Source organism: Podarcis filfolensis (genome assembly GCF_964270895.1).
Source record: "Podarcis filfolensis genome assembly, chromosome: 6".
NCBI classification, from domain to species: Eukaryota; Metazoa; Chordata; class Lepidosauria; order Squamata; family Lacertidae; genus Podarcis; species Podarcis filfolensis.
This window is the reverse complement of record NC_139609.1, coordinates 37,198,286-37,218,408: the sequence shown is the minus strand read 5'-3', so window position 1 is coordinate 37,218,408 and position 20,123 is coordinate 37,198,286. Positions and strand designations below refer to the sequence as shown.

The 20,123-nt window shown below is 40.3% G+C and overlaps 1 protein-coding gene and 1 long non-coding RNA gene across 17 annotated transcripts in view; one reads left to right on the top strand and one right to left on the bottom strand.

Annotated features, from left to right (window-relative positions):
- LRRC7 (leucine rich repeat containing 7) overlaps positions 1-20,123 on the top strand; it is a 194,600-nt gene that overhangs the window by 1,160 nt on the left and 173,317 nt on the right. For 13 of the 15 annotated variants that reach the window (XR_014549706.1, XM_083620903.1, XM_083620895.1 and 10 more), the window contains exon 2: positions 19,919-19,972. The exons of the other annotated variants lie outside the window; for them this stretch is intronic. Coding sequence is in view for 12 of the 13 variants with exons in the window: in XM_083620903.1 (XP_083477029.1) it covers positions 19,957-19,972 (16 nt within the window). In the remaining variant the exon portion in view is untranslated. The remainder of the gene's footprint in view (positions 1-19,918; positions 19,973-20,123) is intronic. 15 annotated transcript variants of the gene reach the window in all.
- Positions 13,932-20,123, bottom strand: part of LOC310765698 — a 63,111-nt gene continuing 56,919 nt past the window's right edge. For both annotated transcript variants that reach the window (XR_014549746.1, XR_014549747.1), the window contains exons 7-8: positions 15,104-15,155; positions 13,932-14,101 (exon numbers count right to left, since the gene is read on the bottom strand). This is a non-coding gene — a long non-coding RNA (uncharacterized lncRNA). The remainder of the gene's footprint in view (positions 14,102-15,103; positions 15,156-20,123) is intronic.

Genomic DNA, 20,123 nt, shown 5'->3' with positions numbered 1-20,123 from the left:
CCATAACCTCTCGATTTCTTTATGGGCATCGCTGTCGCCACCGTTATCATTTGCAGGCAGCGGAAAGGCTCATGGGCAGATTCCCCTCCCTGCAATGTGCATGTTTGGAGCAGGGGGCTGCGTCCTTTTTCTTGGGGAAGGGGCTGCTGCTCCTACGGTTGCCTGCTGTAGGGGCGTGTTAGCAGTGCAAGCGCTGCACGCTCCGGCTCCCTGCACGGGCAAGCCGGGATTCAAGCTGGAGGAAGTAGCTCTTTGTGGTTTCACGCTCTTCCCCGTTCCCCCACCCGCCACCCCCTCCCCCAAAAATTGCTGCTGGGTGTTGCCTCCGTATGGGGGCGGATGGCGGTTCGGGGGCGGTGGGTGAGCCATGGAGCGATGGAAGCGCCCGAGGGTGCTGCTGCTGGTGGTAATCGGTTGAAATGCAGTGGTTGCTAAGGGGAGAAAGCAGAGCTGCAAAGAAGCTATATTCTCCTCCTACCTAGCTTTGTGATTCCCCTTCACCCCCCACCTCCGCTTAAAAGACGTGTAGATTTGGAGGGGGCGGGGTGGCATGGGGGACAGGATCAAGGTGGCTGAAGCTGTTTGCTGGTTAGAGCAGCAGAAGCTCCCACTTGGCATTTATGCACAGGAAAATTTGCAGCATGGAAAATTTGCAGCATGGTTGCAGGCTAGGGAGGGCCCTTTTGTGGTGTGTGTGTGTGTGTGTGTGTGTGTGTTTCTCACCACACTGTAAGTACAATACTCCCCATCTTGCCAGGAGAGGGTGTGAACAAGTAGGAAGATGTGACTGGTAGGGCATAGTTTCTCTCTGTGGAAAGGGGCCCATATTGCTACCCAGTGTCTGCCACTATAGCTTCCAGAGGGAGAGGAGAGGTATGCAAGTGGAGAAGAGTGAATTGCTCATGCATTGAACCAGCCATCTCATATTCACATCCACTCACCTGCACTTTCCCTCTGGGTGGCACAAGCATAGCAGCGGAGATCAGGCAGCATTCTAGAGGGTTACCAAGTAAAGGTAGTAGTGACAGCTTCTGCTCATTCATTCTGGGAAGCTGTGCTGGGCCCAATATTCTCTGCCATGCTGCCTGCAGATGGAGGGCAAGCAAGTAAAAGGAAACCACAGGCAAGGAAAAGAGGAGAAGCTGTTCCTTGTAGGATTGTGGAATCACTTGCGTTCCCCTCAATCTTAAGAGCATGGCAGGAAGAACTAGGCAAGTGATGGCTGCAAGGGGTTGTTACCATTACTTCTGGTTGCTTAGCTGGCCTCTCTCAAACTCTGGGAGGCTCTGCCTACTCGCTCTCTTTCTCTTTGGGTGCAACAATTGGAGTCATATGATGGGGAATGGTTGGACACAGCAGGGCTTCGCAGAACAAGTGAATCAGCGAAAGTTGCTACTGCCTCTTCTTGGTTGCTCTCCACTCTGGACAGTGCAGAAATGAGTACTGGCTCCCTGCATCCAATCACTACTGGCTGCACAGGTGAGCGAGCAGAAGGACAGGGGCAGAAATTATTGCTCCTTTCATGAGCAGTTGCCTCTGTCCAGTTGCACACCTACACTCTCCTTTCCCTCTGGCTGCAGCGGTGGTGGGTATTGGACACAGTTGCACTGACCCAAGAGAGGGCAAGTTAGCTGGGGGAGACCTTTCTCTGTTGACAGTGCCACAGGGCCCAGTCCTCCCTGAGAGAGAGAAGATGAACAAGTGAATGGAGGTAGCAGTCTTTTTTGGTTTGTACACGCTCTTTAGGCAGCCCTGCTGGGTCCTGTTTTTAGTGCCATGCTGTCCATGGAAAGAGAAGGTGGGTGGGCAGAGGCAACCACCACTGCTTTCACTTGCTTTCCCACAGTGTCCCTCTGGCAGTGCAGTGAACAGAGCCCAAAGCACTTGGAGGCTGTTGTACCTTAGCACCAAGCTAGTTCATGGTCAGTGTGAGCCATCCTGTGGTGCTGGGCCCTTGCAGCATATTATGTTTCTGCAAGATTTAAGCTTGTGTGAGTGCTGGAGAGGACAGGGTAACCTTATGGCTTCACAACATATTGTGAAGATTTTTAGATACATAAACAGATAAGAGGATTAGACTGTTAGATCTCATAATTTCAGGGGCAATTGAAACACACACACACACACACACACACACACACAAGAACACTAATCTCTTTTTTCATTGTCTACAGATAATAGCACAATTGGGGCTTTCTCATTTGAGCCACCAAAAGAGTGTGGTGTGGATACAAAATGGAAAGGTCGATAGCTAGAATTGCATTGATTTTAATGCAGTTCAGACTGTCCCCAGTGGAAATTGCTCTGCAATTATGTGTGGGCATCATAGTTCTCTTTTAGTTTTAAAAATTGGGAAACTCAATTGGCGTTATTTTATGTCAATACTGTGGTGGTCCTCTTATTAAAAATATTCATATTCTTTGTTCGGTGTGACTAGAGACATTTAAAATACTCATCTATTTCAACCCACCAAGAGCCCGCTTCCTCCACCCTCTTCTTCCCCATGGTTGTGACTCAGAATGGCTTTCCTTTTTTGGTATCTATGTGAAAGAGATGTTTGTAACCCAACTTTACTTTGCTGTTCCTTCTTAGCCATGCCTATTCATTAAACGCCCACAGTGTGCCTGCCATTATGTAAAGTTTAGTTGAATTCTGCACACTGGGCATGCTCAGTTCTCATTAGGTTGCTTTGGGCTTGCTTTACCACCTCTTAGGATTTTTTAAATAAAGACTATAAATCTTGACATTCTCTCAGACCCCCCCACTCCCTCTTGTGCATAGTTGGCGCCATTTTTGCTACATAAACCACATTCAGTCTTGAATTTTGAAAATAGAAGAAATGATTCTCAATACAGTTTTTAACTCATGAAATATTTCTCTAAATTAAAAAAATGTGAATGAATGTGCACTACAAAGAGTTTGGAAGATGGTACCTCAATTAGGGAAAATGTTGGTAATTAGCATGTATTTGTTTCTAATTAAGGCTTACTAAGGCCGTGTAACTTAAGTTCCAAATTCCAGCAGCAACTCATTTTAATAATTCTTGAAATTTAGTCATACCCATGTTGGATAAGAAAGAAATAATGGGTTGTATCCTGTGTTTCTACAAGTTGAAGCTATTTAACAACATAGTTGTTTCACTGGTGAAATGTTTTATTGTACAGGATAATTCATAAGCATGTTGCTGGTAACTTCATTGCACAATAGATTGCACACCTGTTACACATTGAGTTTCTGCTAGCACAGTTGTTGGAGTTTATTTCTTTGTTGTGAAACATTAAAACCCGAGAGTCCTTGCACTAGCTAACAGAACATTGAATAGAGCCCAGTGTTCTTCCATTCAAATTTATTATCGCCTTGAAAGATAATATGAAAATATTTAAGTATTTGCAACATTAAAAAAAAAAATCTTGAGGCCTTGAATTTTGCAAGTCTTCTGGGAAATTTGTTGTTTCCCCCTATGCTACCAACATCTTCACCATTTGTTTGACCAGAGAAACAGGAACAGTTTCTGTGTAACGTTTAGCGGTCAAATAAATGATTCCTCAACTGATTCCCTTGACTTGAAGATAGCACAACCATGTTTTGTAGTAATCCTGTGTTTCTACAAGTTGAAGCTATTTAACAACATAGTTGTTTCACTGGTGAAATGTTTTATTGTACAGGATAATTCATAAGCATGTTGCTGGTAACTTCATTGCACAATAGATTGCACACCTGTTACACATTGAGTTTCTGCTAGCACAGTTGTTGGAGTTTATTTCTTTGTTGTGAAACATTAAAACCCGAGAGTCCTTGCACTAGCTAACAGAACATTGAATAGAGCCCAGTGTTCTTCCATTCAAATTTATTATCGCCTTGAAAGATAATATGAAAATATTTAAGTATTTGCAACATTAAAAAAAAAAATCTTGAGGCCTTGAATTTTGCAAGTCTTCTGGGAAATTTGTTGTTTCCCCCTATGCTACCAACATCTTCACCATTTGTTTGACCAGAGAAACAGGAACAGTTTCTGTGTAACGTTTAGCGGTCAAATAAATGATTCCTCAACTGATTCCCTTGACTTGAAGATAGCACAACCATGTTTTGTAGTAATGTGTCATCTGTGTCATCTGTGTAGCTAGCTTATAGACCAGAGATATCCAGTGTGGTGCCCTTCAGTTGTTACTCCAACTCCTGTCAACCCCAGTCAGCATGGCTTATGGTCAGGGTGACAGGAGCTGTGGTCCAAGAACATTTGGAGGGTACCATGTTGACTATCCATTATATACCCATACCCTGAACTGCAGTTGGGTTCCAAAATATTGTGGTTAATCAGGCTGGTGTTGCATCTTGCTTGAAGGCAATCTGCATGAAAACACCAGCACATGATAAAGATATGGGAATTGTAGTTATTGCAAGAAAACAAAGTTTAGATTTTCTTGACTTTGTTATAAAATACTCACTTTATACGTATTTTAAAATCTATGTTAAAGCTTGCCGTGTCATCATATATATCTATATCTATATCCCAACTTCTTTCTTGTTCCTCTCCCTCGGGACAAGTTTTAGTTTTGAAAGGGATAGGGCCCTGTATGTCTTTTCTTCTAACCCTCTTCTTTCATTCTCTGTGGAAATACATTTCTTTCTTCTTTAGTCTTTCTAATTAGACGTGAAGGTGGAAGTTAGTCCCTGCCTTAGATGGACACCTATCAGTGCTTGATATGACAGGAAAACGCATGAAACTCAAGTTGGAATCAACTCTTTGGGTCTGATTCCAGTGTAGATGTGTTGAAATCACTGATCTAATGCTAGGTTGATTCAACAGGAATGAATGGTATGCCTCTTATGCTTGCTCTCCTAGCGGTCACTAGCTAACAAAGTGTAACACAAGCCCCTTGAGATTTAGAAGATTTGTTTCCTTTTACTATTGGTGTGAGTTGAATCAGACTGAATCCTTCTGGACCGTCTAGAGGGGCTGGGAGCTGGGGGCACTGTTATACGTGGTTCCGCTCCTTTCTCCTGGGCCGTGTCCAGAAAGTGGTGGTGGGGGATGAGTGTTCAGACCCCTGGGCTCTCACTTGTGGGGTGCCTCAGGGTTCCGTCCTCTCCCCCATGCTTTTTAATATCTATATGAAGCCGCCGGGAGAGATCATCAGGGGGTTTGGGCTGGGTGTTCATCAGTATGCAGATGACACCCAGCTCTACCTCTCCTTGAAATCAGAACCAGTGAAGGCGGTGAAGGTCCTGTGTGAGTGCCTGGAGGGTGTTGGAGGATGGATGGCGGCTAACAGATTGAGGTTGAATCCTGACAAGACAGAAGTACTGTTTTTGGGGGACAGGGGGCGGGCGGGTGTGGGATATTCCATGGTCCTGAATGGGGTAACTGTGCCCCTGAAGGACCAGGTGCGCAGCCTGGGAGTCATTTTGGACTCACAGCTGTCCATGGAGGCACAGGTTAATTCTGTGTCCAGGGCAGCTGTCTACCAGCTCCACCTGGTACGCAGGCTAAGACCCTACCTGCCCGCGGACTGTCTTGCCAGAGTGGTGCATGCTCTAGTTATCTCCCGCTTGGACTACTGCAGCGCGCTCTACGTGGGGCTACCTTTGAAGGTGACCCGGAAACTGCCATTAATCCAGAATGCGGCAGCTAGACTGGTGACTGGGAGTGGCCGCCAGGACCACATAACACTGGTTCTGAGAGATCTGCATTGGCTCCCAGTATGTTTCCGAGCACAATTCAAAGTGTTGGTGCTGACCTTTAAAGCCCTAAACGGCCTCGGTCCTGTATACCTGAAGGAGCGTCTCCACTCCCATTGTTCAGCCCGGACACTGAGATCCAGCGCCGAGGGCCTTCTGGCGGTTCCCTCATTGCGAGAAGTAAGGTTACAGGGAACCAGGCAGAGGGCTTTCTCGGTAGTGGCGCCTGCCCTGCGGAACGCCCTCCCAGCAGATGTCAAAGCAATAAACAACTATTTTACTTTTAAAAGACAACTGAAGGCAGCCCTCTTTAGGGAAGTTTTTAATGTCTGATGCTGTACTGTTTTTAATATTCAGTTGGAAGCCGCCCAGAGTGGCTGGGGAAACCCAGCCAGATGGGCGGGGTATAAATAATAAATAATAATAATAAATAATAATAATAATTATTAATTATTATTATTATTATTATTATTATTATTATTATTATTATTATTATTCTCTTTTGGAAGAATGAGCCACATTGATAACTCTGGACCACTTATATTATAAAGTCCTGTTAAAACATAACTTTCTGATATGAGGGAGATAAGAATAAACCTATCTTGGGTATTTATAATGTCACCATGGTAACATTTTCATGCTTTGTACTTGGCCTCTGACATTTTCACCTAAACAGAGCTCAACAGAAAATTCTATTCTTGTTTCTACTACGGTAAAGTGTTGCGGGCAATTGAAATGCAAGGAAGGATGCACTTTGAATCGCAGTTATATTTAACATTTTTTTTGTTAGTGTTAAGTGTAGAAAAAAGCATAGTAACTTGTGCAGGCAAGTTAGATGGGTGTTGGTTCTATGCATCAATTTACTGTATTCCAGTATTCAACAAGAGATTCAGGCTTACCATGACAGCACCCGCTCCCCTGTCTCTGTTCATCAAATATTGCAGTGGATTTTTTTTAGCACAAAAGCAGCACCTTCTTAAAGAAATGGCAACACTACAATATATACTACAGTGAGCAAACTTAACTGTACAGAATGCTTGTTCTGAATGGAATTATACCTGCTTTGGGGGGGAAAGCTGACCTATTTTTCCTGAATTTTAATGCAGCTTTTAGATTAAGATGACTTCACACTTCTATTTTTAAAAAGTTTGATGAAAGCACATTGAGGAGAGTCATGATTTTTAAAACTGTAGTTCTCTTCCACCAAAACTAGAGTGCTTGCTTTAAAGAAAGTATGTGGTAGATCTGTATAAATTTGAGAGGACATAAGAGCCCTGCCGGATCAGATAAAAGACTCATCTAATCCCTCATCCTGTTTTCACCAAATGTCTGTGGGAAGTCTGTAAGGAGGACCTGAGTGCAACAGTGCTCTTCCTCATGCACGTTTCTCAGCAACTGGTATTCAGAGACTTAATGCTTCTGACAGTCAAGGTAGAACATAGCCATTGTGGCTAGTAGCCACTGATAGTTTTATCTTCCATGATTTTGACTAATCCTGTTTTAAAGCCACCCAAGTCTGGCCATCTTTTCATCTTGCTGGAGTTCCATACTTTAATTATGCACTGTGTGGGGAAGTACTTTCTTTTGTCTGACCTGAAGCTTCTCTTCCAATATTCAGCTTTATTGGATGGTTCCAAGTTTTAGTATTGTGGGGGAAGCTAAAAACTTATCCATTTTCTCAATTCCATGCATAATCTTGTATACCTCTACCATGTTTTCACCCCTTACTTGTCTTTTGTCTAAAGTAATGCCCCCCAAGTCATATTTTTACTCATAGAACAGTTGCTGCAGTCCCTTGATCATTTCAGTTGTCCTTTTTGGAAGTTTTTCCAGCTCTATAACATCTTTTTAGGCGAGGCGACCAGAACTGTACACATAATCCAAAGTACAGTATCACCGTAGATTTGTATAGCACCATTATGATATATATAAATATATATCATATAAATATATAAATATAAATATATAAAAGGATGTCACATAGAGGAGGGAGAAAGGTTGTTTTCTGCTGCTCCAGAGAAGCAGACACGGAGCAATGGATCCAAACTACAAGAAAGAAGATTCCACCTAAACATTAGGAAGAACTTCCTGACAGTAAGAGCTGTTCGACAGTGGAATTTGCTGCCAAGGAGTGTGGTGGAGTCTCCTTTGGAGGTCTTTAAGCAGAGGCTTGACAACCATATGTCAGGAGTGCTCTGATGGTGTTTCCTGCTTGGCAGGGGGTTGGACTCGATGGCCCTTGTGGTCTCTTCCAACTCTATGCTATGATTCTATGATATTGGCATTTTATTTTCAGTCCCTTTCCTAATGATTCCTAACATGTTACCCATTCCAGAGAGGAGAAGGCTGACAAAAGCAATAGCCATGCAGCAAATTTCCACATTCACAGAAAATAAGGCATTGAATAAGGGAGCCATCCCTGCTGGTTTATAGTGACCAAAGCACATTTCCCTATACAGATAAGAGATAAAATTAACACATTTTCAGTTATTTCAGATTAGATCTTATCTAACTCAGTGATTAAAGAAGAATGCAGATTTTGACAGTAAATTGATTTTTCATGTTATTTTCCAATAAGAGAATGCTAGTTTATGGAGAGATTGGTCAGAGTCTGATCTCTATCAGTCCACAAGCGTCATGGCTCTTTGGTGCACAGAAGTTTCACAGCACACATTCATTTTGCAATACTTGCATTTGTGATGTGATTTCGAGGTGATAAGAATCAGTAAAGGTCCCCTACAAAACAACAGCAGACAGTTGTTCTATTTTTTACCTTCTCAGAAGTGCAGTGTAAGTAAGTGAATACTCTATCTCTCAACTTGATAATCACAAATAATGGCTAGCCAGAAAGCCAAGCTGACATTTGTTCCCTCTCAAGTGACATCATGATTGAGGGCAGTTGATCTAGATTCTAGGTAGTACTTGGTTTCATCTCTAATTGAACTAGTAGTATTTTGGTGGTATAAAGTTAAATGATCATTACTTTGAAACCTTCATTTAGTGGCATCTAACACCAGCTAAAGAAAGGTTGTATTACTGACAGATTGGGAGTTGTTGATTAGTCAGTAACAAGGTGACCTTCAGTAATATATGGGGAGTTTTCCTGTTCATTCAGTCATGTCCTACTTCACACTATTTCATTCAGTTCCTCCTCCCACTTAGTTTTCTGTCCCCATCCCCGACAATCAATCAGCATTCTATGCCCACTCAGTTTTTTTCTCATTAGGATTCCCCCACCTCTGCTAAAGATTTATTACGTATATTTGTGCAAGCCCTTGGGTTCCCTCAAGCCTCTTGATTTTGTGTGTGTGTACTCAGTGAACATTAGCAATAGTGCAGGATGTGTATAACCTGTCTGAAGTTTTTTTTTGTTTTTTGTTTTGTTTAATGGATAGAATGTATGGTATGGATTCTTTGCTACAGAGGTCTGTTTGCTGGGAGAGGATCCCTTGTTGGGATCATGTAACACTTCCAGTGTGAGTGGGGAGGAGCAAAGCAGGTATAATTTAGGCATGGAAAGCCGGGCTTTATGCCTTATCTTTCAAAGGAACTGTTAAGGGGGTTCATTTTAAATCTAGAATTTGCCTTCATTTTTTTTTTCTAGATATAACACAATATGTTCTTCTTTATTACTGTTTTTCAAAATCTGTTTAACTCTGTATGTTATCTTTTTAATTGAAAAGCAATAAACCATGTAGATTCTCAGATCTTCAGTCAGCAGTCTTTCACAGCATCATGAGGCAAAGTATATATATGCATTAATTTGTTACAGTGCACATGTAGCAATCTCATTGCTTTCTAAACAGCAGCTTTACATGGAAACTTGGTTCTGTAAAAGTAAATGACATCACAACCGGCAACTGCTCCTTCCTAACTTCTCCTGTTGGTCAATGTCCTACATAGAAAAAAGTTCCCCAACTTGGTGGTAAACCTTGATTTAGCATTTGTTCTAATGCATTTAATTAACATGCAGCAGTTACCAATCAGTCATTTCAATAGAAGCACAGATCCACATATATGGTTATTTGCATTAACAAGTCAGTTTTATTGGCTGAAATGGGGACTTCTTGCAAATGCAGTAGCTCTATTTGGATGTTGGAGCACTAAAGAACTCTGGATTTTTTGTAAAGAAAAATTCCACTCTCCACACACCTGTGGTAAGGAAAGATTCAATTCGGAAACAGGATTGCTGAAGCATCCCATGAATCTTTCATAGGAAAGTTGTGCTCATGGTAAATAGTGTACAAATCATGTTCTGAAAGAAATAAGTACTGAAAGAAAGTCTGAAAGTAATAAGTACTGTTAACCTTGAGAAAAGAAAAGAAAAAGTTATAAAAAAATAATACTTAGATGACACCCAGGCATATAGAGGAAACAGTTGCTCATTGTAAATATTCAGGAAAGGTCCTGAAATAAATTATTTAAATTGCAACAAAGATTATATAATTCTTGTGACGGGTATATGGTGGGGAGAAAAATCCTAAAGGAGAAAGTTCCAGCAACATACGTAATATGTTATTTAAAGAGCGTTTGGACTCTTGTGTGAATGGTGCTTTAGATTTTGGACATGGTTTCTTAGCTCATAGAGTGGCTCTAAAAGTATGAATTGTTGTTTATTATAAGATTATTAGGCAGTATCTCAGTGGCAAGAGTTAAATGGCTGTTAAACTTCCCCTAAAGTGAGATTCCCCACCACTATCTGTTGTGCCTTACAATGTGTACTCTTAGTTTACAGAGGAAAACGGTGAAGCACAGCAGACTTGCCTAGTATCCCATGTGACCTGAGTGTGCAGAATCCTCTGCATAATGTTCACTGGTACTGTACTTTGGCAGCCAAGCTTCCAAGCTTCATGGAAGTTTTGAAAATCATTGATAGACTCCAAATTCTCTGGAGTTCTTTTGTTTTCCAGAACATTAAAACTGGTGCACAGTAATAACTTATATTTTGAAATCAGCAAAATCTTTGATATTCACTACCACTCTATTCTACATTTCTCACTTTGACTGGATTGTTTGGTGGTGATGTTCTGTGGATGGATTTAAGTATGTGCTATTACATGCTTGTGAAATACAGTGTCGTGGTGATTGTCCTTCATTCATTCTCCTTCCACGAATTTTTGCCGATTTCCCCTGAAACCACTATGAAGAAGTAAGTAAATAATGAGTAGAATAAAGAACTAGCAAGCTGCCTGTTATATTCTGCAACACTGTAGTCTGAAATACTGATTTACAGCTCAATCCTAACCATGTCTGCTAGAGTTAGGATTTGCAGGTTAAAAGAAACAAGTGAAAGGATGGCAGTGCTATAACTCTCAGTTTGAGCCTTTTAAGAAATATGACCATTTGACAGGGCGCTAAGAATTCCATATTCTTTCAGTAAGGAGACAGGGTGCTGTAACCCGTGCCTCACTGCTGATTGCAAAATCTTACTGGAAGGCACTTTACAGATGGGAAACATAGACTGATTAATAGCTTAATTCAAAGCTCTGTGAAGTAAATGGATGCCTTTCTTTTGACAAAATGCTCTTTATTGGTCCTTAAGCAGCTTGCTGAAAGGCAATATCTGGAAATGTCCACTAGAAGACAGAGATGTGCCTATAGTTCTAATGTTCCAATCTGTCACAGTTTGTCATAAGATATTGCATGTTTACCATCACAGTTTTCTGTTTTGTGTGTCCATTCTTTGTGGATTCCTTGTTTCTATAAAAGGCAGCATTCAAGGCTGATTTCGCTCAATTTATTTTGCCCTCTTCATCTAAAAATGTAAACAGGACCTTTAATAATAATAATATAATAATATAATAAATTTTTATTTATACCCCGCTCAGGGCAGCTAACAGCAAATATAAAACATTGATTAAAAACTGACTTAAAAACAGCATAAAATACAACATAAATGCAGTATCAATGTCAATAAAATTAAAAAATTCAGGGTCATTTGGAGGGGCACTCAGTCAGTAAACATCAAATGATCACCAGGGCTAACTGGCCAAGTTGGTCCTACAAAGGCCAGCAAGGAGACCAGGGAAGTTTAAATATGGGTCTTGGAAGGGTTTCTTCATAAAAAAGGAAAGGGGAAAGGGAATGGAGGATCAGGCTAATTCAAATTGAAGCTTTCTTAACAATTATTATCAGCTCCAAAAATGTGGCAAACGTCTTAAATACATAAAAGGTGATAGATAAAAAGGTTTTGTGTCTATATATATATATATATATGCAAAGAACCAATCTATTTGTGAAAAGGGTGAAAAAGCTCCCTTCGCCACACCACAGGCTGAACTTTCATTGCAGTTGCAGCCTCCACTGTTGCGCTTTGTAAGAAAAGAAAACAACAGAGGAAAGACACATGCCACTTAACATCACATATAGCTTAGCCTGATAGATAGAATTCCAACACCATAATAAGAAAGAATCAAAATGTAAGCTTTCCTTGTGATGTAAAGAGATGGGACTTCCCTGCACAGACAATTCACCATAAACGGTCTTAGAATGCACAGTTGATATATTTTATAATCAATAACTAGGCATACATGGAAGTCAAATTTATTTAAAATTGTTGAGGTGGTGGCAAGTAATTTTTAATGTTGTAATTAAATACGTACTGAAAGAGGTTTCTTTTTCCTTTCCTTTTTTCTTTCTTTCTTTCTTTTGTACTTCTGTAAAGGGTCATCTTGATTATGTTTTGTGTAGAGTGGTCCATAAAGTCCGGATTCAGAGTCAGTTAAAGTATCCTAGACAGAGCAAACATGCAGGAACAACATTGCCTAAGATAATCAATCTAAATTATGTTCATATATTTTTCCATGTTTCTCCTTCACTAATTGTTTCATGTTTTGGAATTTAAATTCTTTTGTATGTTTAGTGGGTCAGTATAAAATGACATGCAACTCTTAGTATTTCAGTTTAGGCTATTACATTGGATTTTTCTTTGCAACTAGAAGCCATCTGATGATACATGCATTTTCATATTAAAGTACTGCTCTCCACTGCAATGCAAAACTTTTAAAAAGACACCTCTGAATTGTTCAGTATAAAAACTCTTGACAACCTTGTGAATTTTCATATTTGACAAATGGTTCTTATTCATGCCAGCACTTCAGACTAATGTTCTGGGACTTGTGGGTGTTAGAGAACAGAACAAATTTCCATATCAACTAATTTGATCCCACACTAGAGTTTTAAATGGGATTATTTTTGACAGTCCTTATATGGTAGATTCACCCCCCAATAAACATGACTATCAAGTACACAGTGGCAATTATAAATTTTGAATTCAGTAGATATGAAAGCCTTGCTTCCAAAAATAGTAATTTTGCATGCTTCCTCAGAGTCTGCACTTTTAGATAATTAACTTCTGATCTGCAGCACTAGCAAGGTTTGGATAGCTATTTAGGAAACAGAATATATTCATATTATTACTTGTTACTTACTCCACATCCAGTTCACTCCCACTTCTAATTTTTGAAGCTGCATTCACATGACGTTAGTGACAATTCATATCGATCCTGTGGTTTCTTGACAAATACTGCTGCTTGGTGCATTCTCCCCCCCTCCTCAAACCAGCTTCAGACCAATGGGAAAGCAGGATGCTGAGTAAGCAACAATGTGAACGTATCCAAACAGCTGTCTTGCAGGCATAGATAAGCATGCAAGCACAGATGACAGTGTAATAAATAGGAGTTCTAGTGGGATTGCAGGGGCAGGGAAACCAAAAAGGTTGTGTGTGCCAGGGGAAGACATCCCCACCCTCTCTCTAATGTGAACATCTCAGCGCTCAGTGCACATCTCAGAAACACAGTGTGGGGAAATTGCCCCTATGCTTAAAAAAATATCCTCACTAATGTGAGCATACTCTTAGATAGGAAATAAACTGCGGCAGAATCTGATTGTTTTGGGGGTTTTATGGCAATGAGTTTGTGCAAACTGTTAAATCTGCTCTGTAACCTGGGGATATATAATGTTTTAGGGTTAGACCTTTTTGACATTTGAATTGTGTGGCTTTTAACCGTGCAAGCACTCGAGGACAGTTTAAAGGTTTTATTTCTTCACAAGGTGATCCACTGTCTGTGCAAAGATTTAAGAGCTATAAAGTTGTTCTGTAATGTTACACTGTGCAGCAAAGACTGAAGTAAATGGGCTAACATACTCCGTAATCTCACATTTTAAATTCCGTGGTTAGCTAAAATTTTGACAGTTCGTTGCCAAAAAAAAAAAAAAAAGCTGAAGGGTAAGAAAGAAAAGGGATGAGGTCCAAATTTTAGAGGCAAATTATGAAACTGATAATGTGAAAAATGGAGCTGGATTTGTAGCAATAATGTACTGATGCTGTGTTGTACAGAATCAAAAATATTGCGACATTTATTTGGGATATTACAACTGCACTGAGCCTGGGTTGGTCCATACTGTTCGTTGTGCTTAAGTCCTGTTGAAATCAATGTGAATTAAGTCATTACTAAATTTTCATGGTGAGTTCACTGGGACCTAAGTGCTGGTAACTTAGTCTGAATCCAACCTATTATCTCCACCTACACATATTTTTGATGCAGGTCCAATACTGTTAGGATTGCATCATGATGATAATGAGAACTTGGGGATAGCCCCCAAAGTAGTTTGCTGTGCTGATGTATCTTTCCATCCCTTTCCTCTGTAACTCGCTCACAAAGGTATCTAGAATATGACTACAGTAGGCCATTGAAGCTGCAACTGAGGCTGGTGTTGCCTTATTCCTAACAGAGAGACTTTGCCTTCCCACCAGAGTGAAGACATGATATATCTATTGAGTATAAAGGACATTTATTGATTAAATGATCTTCAACAAGCAAGCAAACATGAATGTAGACACAGTATGATTTGAAGCCATGGGAAAGCAAAGCATCCGTAAATGCTTTTACCCTCAGGTGCCTCAAAATCCTTAACATGACGTTTGCCAAGGATCAGACATTTAGTCTAGACTCCAGTCTACATGACTGAAACATTCTATTAGTAGTATTAGCCAAACAAGCAAATGCAAATCTGTTGAATCATCGGTCAAACTGATCGTTTGAATCAGCCAAAACCAATTTCCCAGTATGAAGTACCGGTATGTGAAAAAGTACAACACCCCCCCCCTTTCAGCCAATAAAGCTATCAGCTACTCCCATACTGGTATCAAATAGCAGGACTAGCTGGTGCCCCTGTGCTAGGAGAAGCAGAAAGTGCAGAGACTTAGGCTGCTATATACAGGCCAGCTCCTGCCTTTTGTTGATGGGCAGTGTATGGTGCCCCATGTGTCAGAATGCACAAACTCCTAAATTGTATGTGTCTACCCCAGATGCAAGAAGCAGTGTGGCAAAACCAGCCTCGCTATAGCAGTATGAATCAGCATTTTCCCAAGGGTAAGACCATTCATAAAACCAGGCCACATCTAGCAGCAGTTCCTACTTACTTTAATGTTCAGTTTTTTCTCAGATGAACTTAAAAGAAGCAATATAATAGTCCTATTGAGAAAAAGAAGCAGCATAATAGTCGTGTTAAGAAAAAGAACTTTTGTTGATAGTTTTTCTCTTTTTGAAACTCGGGGCTTTAATCCTATAATAAATAAATCCCCTCACCTAAACTTCTGGGGCTTAACTGCTAGTGCTATGTTACTTCTTGGTATGAAAACATCAGTAAAGACAATAATAGTGCAGAGAGAGAGACAAAATATATATCAGAAGTATCTTTAGAATAGGTAAAGGTAAAGTGACCTCTGACCATTAGGTCCAGTCGTGGACGACTCTGGGATTGCGGCGCTCATCTCACTTTATTGGCCGAGGGAGCCGGCGTACAGGTTCCGGGTCATGTGGCCAGCATGACTAAGCTGCTTCTGGCGAACCAGAGCAGCGCATGGAAATGCTGTTTACCTTCCCGCTGGAGCGATACCTATTTATCTACTTGCACTTCGTGCTTTTGAACTGCTAGGTTGGCAGGAGCAGGGACCGAGCAACGGGCGCTCACCCCATTGCGGGGATTCAAACCACTGACCTTCTGATCAGCAAGCCCTAGGCTATGTGGTTTAACCCACAGTGCCACCCGCATCCCTGAATAGCAGTAGGTAAACTAGTTCTTCTGGGATTGTGTCTATTGCATAGCTAATGCAGTAGGAGTCTTTCCTCGCTCCCCTCTCTCCCTGTACTCCCCTAAATCTGCTCCAGAGGATCCCCCAACCCTCTGGAGCAGATTTTTTAATGTGTGGGGGTTGCAGGGGAGAGGGGGGCGAAGTTCTGTTGTGCAAGCAGAAGTCTGTTGACTGAATGGAATAGCAGCAATGGATGCAACCCAAAATTTGTAAATATTCTCTGTTTTAGAATAAACTATTCAGATTTCATGAGTTACTATATTGCATAAAAGTATAAATATAAACTAGTTAAAAATGTTATAAAATGTAATAAGCAAACTGATAGCATGTATCAATTGGAAGTGCTATTTTTATTAGGCTTAAATTTAGTGTCAAAGGGACTTTCATATTTAGCCTTTTCCATGATATTTTAAGATGTCTGAGCTTTTAGAGTATTCCTGCTAACATACTAATAAACTAATTTAAAGTAGACTTTTTTAAAAAATTGTGTTTTTTAAATATCCTTTACATCTTTATTAACATAATTTTTAAGCACAAACAGACACCCCCCTCTTTGCTTAGTCAGCTTTCATGTCCCTTTTTAAAAATTCCTTATGTCCCTACTTACTGAAAATAGGAGACCGATTACCTTGCCTCACAGTAATTTACTACAGGCCAAGACACTAAGAACAGGAACATTATTTTATTAATTTGATTCCTCTCTTTTTCTTTAAAGGAGGCAATATACCTGTTTTTTCAAAACAGTTGTGATTTTTATCTTGCCAGCTATAAATGTTATCCTTTGTTTTGTTTTAGTTATTGTTACTGCTTATGAAAAATCTTAATCAACTACTGTTCTTAAAAATCTTGGAATTGATTGGATTACTAAACACATGCCAGGCAGGATAGCTCGCAGCTAAGTTTAGGTAGAATCTGATGGAATATTTCTTTTCTAAAATAGTGTATTAGGAAGACGATACCTGTTGTGACTAGGGTCATAGTACATGTAATTACAAGTGATATTTGTTCCGGGTGAAGTGGTCGTCTGTCACAGCTGCTGAAGCAAGTAAAGTAGGTCTATATTATCAATTATTAATAATTTAGTGCTCATCAGAGTTTGTTTATGCATCCAGGAGTTTAATTACTGGAGAGGCATTTGTGCTTGTTTGGAACTTGTAGACTGGGCTGCATAGGAAGATGTAAGCTTCAGTCAAGTGGAGAAAAGGGTGCACCGTACTTCTTAAGTACAAAGTACAAAGAAATGTGCTGTTTTAGAGAATAGACCATATGATTGCCGTAGAGAAATTGGTATAAGCTACCTGCTAGCTTATGTCCTTATCCTTTGGACTTCTTACTGTTTTATGTTGATGCTGCTGGCAAATTCCTGGAGCTTGTGTCAACTTTTTTGGAAACTGTTGCATAGTAATTTACTTATTAAACTTTCTTCCCCTTTCACTTTATTATTTCCATTTTCTTTATGAATTTCATAAATACTTCTGATGCACATCGTATATACATGATTTGGCATATGGGAAGGAGGAGAGCCTCGGAGTTCTCGTAAATAGACAGACAGTGCTGCATTTATTAACCAACATTGTGCCATTTCAGGTGCTCTCAAAGGGGGTCCTAATATATATTATTTTAAAACTGTAAAACTCCTGCAGTATATTAAAATTCAGACTTAAATCCAGTTGTAAAACTTACAGTGTTTCAGCATATCTAACCTTGTGCGGAAGATACAGCAGCAGTAAATTGATGTAGGTAGTTTTCAGGACTGTTCCAGATTAACATTTAACCCACAAGGCTGAACATCAAAACACAAATTTATTTCCAAGTGGAACAAATGAGACTAATACTCTTCACATCTTCTCAAGAGTCTACTTATACAACACAGGCAGCTATTGCAGGTCAGAGAAAGCAAAAATAAATAAATATTCTATTCAGATGATGGTTTCAATGGGATTTTTACAACTGAAAGAAACTAGGTCAATACAAAGGGAATAGTCAGAAGTTCAGATTTGCATGTCATTCAAAGTGTCTTTTTATTTGAATGTTTTATCAACAATGTTTTATCTCTCAACTAGCTATCAAAACTATGAGTACAATCCGGACAAAATTAAAAATTTAAGTGCTACAGAATTTCAGTGCAAGGCTTAAGCTTAATGTTCCTACCTTAAAAGGCTGCTATGGGCTATTTCACATTACATTAAATTCAGTTGCTCAACCTTCAATATGATCATTTCACTTATGAATCATAGAGATAGTAGAAAGAGACACAAGGGAGAAAATTACACAGAGGTTTATTGCACTTTCAGCCTAGGATCAGGTCAGTACTAGGACAAGTCATCTCCTAACACCTATAGCTTCCTCATATGTATGCTAATCCTTGAAAGCCACTGCAGTTTAACCCAGTTCCTTAACATGCTTGCAATACTAGCCTGTCATGATTTCTTGAGAATTGGATCTGACAGTGTTGCTTATGTGTGTTAGGGAGGAGGGAGTACCACTGGTTGGTGACATGTCATTCTCCTTCTGGGGGTAGTTTGGCCACCTTTGGTCTCCACCCTGCACTCAGCTCTCACTTGTAGCTCCTAGAAGTTATCAGCATGCGACAGCACCCACACCCCAGGAAATGGCTTTGACTGGTCAGCTAAACCAGATGAGGGTAGCCAATAGGTCTTAAATCCTCAGTGAATTAGGCACTTCCCATGCATGTGAAGACAGGCTCTGGTAGTGGGTCCAGTGGTCAATAAGACTGTTTCTGCACATGCTGTAGAGGGAAGTGAGGGGTAGATGAGGCTTGTCAACCTGGGAAGGTAGCTCATCTAGGAGAAGGATAATGCTGAATCTAAACCTCCACTGCCTTGTGGGATATCCACTGCCTTGCAGGATATCTTCAGGAGAAGAAAAGGCTAAGGAGTAAACCCTACACAAACCTGCAGTGAAGTCCCTAAAATGGTTGGATGGTGCCTTGTATGCCTCCTCCTGGCAACTCCTGCAGCCAAGCTGGTGCCAAACGTATTGTTCTGCTTTCCTTCGGACCATATCCACGAGGCTGAAAGGGAGGTCTTGTCATTTGGGCAGCCCAGGACCTCCATGCACAAGCTTGTGCCCCAGGGAGGTCACTTTGCTGCTACTAACACAGCAGTTTGACTTCACCCACCGAGGTGCCCTTCATTGTCTTTTGAGATGCCAACGAAACAGAACAGAACACAGAATTCTGAAAATTAAGTTTGGCAGCTCTAATGTGTGGGAACAGACAGATGAAATATGGAAATATCTGTGGTTTAGGGAAATGTTTATCTTTACATTTTTCTTTAGTGCATGACTTGACGGGTTCCTTTTGTTTCATTTGGAACAGTGCAAGGTAAAGGTTATTGTTGGGGAGGGGACAGCAAAACTGAGAGTCAGACCTGTTGGGAATGCTTCCTTGCTTTCTGTTTGCTATGTTTTAAGATAGGCCAAGGACTGCCTAAAAAAGAGAGGGTTTGTTTTACTGCTTGAATAAACAGTCCTTCAAATGAACATACAATCCTAAGCATGCTTACTCAGAAGTAAGTACTAACACTTGGGAGGGTTTACTTCAACTCCCATATTCCCTAGCTATTGGCCCTGCTGGCTGGGGCTAGAGGGGCACAGATTTTCTTTTTCTGACTTACATGTACTTGTGTATAGAATTGCAGCATTACCATACTTGCATGGGTAAAAGAAAACAAGGGAAAAGAAAACTGAAAGAGGCAAGAAAGAAATTTCTATTTTTTTTCAATCATAGAAACCTTCATTGTTTAGGACCAACATGAATGTAACTCTCTACTGTGAATTATCTGTCATTTAATATCTGCTTTATAAATCTGGATGGAATAGAGTTAACTTGTTTTACTTCTGCTAGGAAAGATTGAAAATCCTTTTAATTGGATTTCTTACATGCTTTAAGTGATGACATCCATGCTTTTATCCACAAAATAAGGGACTGTATTTTATGGCCTCATTCTCTCACTTTGATCAGAACACAGTCCCAAACTAATTAAGCACAGATAATAAAATACTCCCAGAATGTGCACCCTGGCTCAGTGCCACTAAAAGAACTTGCACTCATTTCTGTGGTTCAGTTTTCCAGGGCACTGTCTGATGTTAGTGCATTGGTATGTTTGTTTTTGTCTACAGGTTCACAACTTATTTCTACTCGATAGTAGGAGCAAAAAATGATGGAATCTCTGGGTAAGAACAAGATGGTTTTCAACTATTTACATATATTGGTTTTGCAAGCAACATTGATATGTTTCTGTAGCACTTACCTAATTGTCAAGTAATATAGTGATAAGGATAATATTAGCACACCTTTTAGATTATTCATATTGTGTCTCATTCC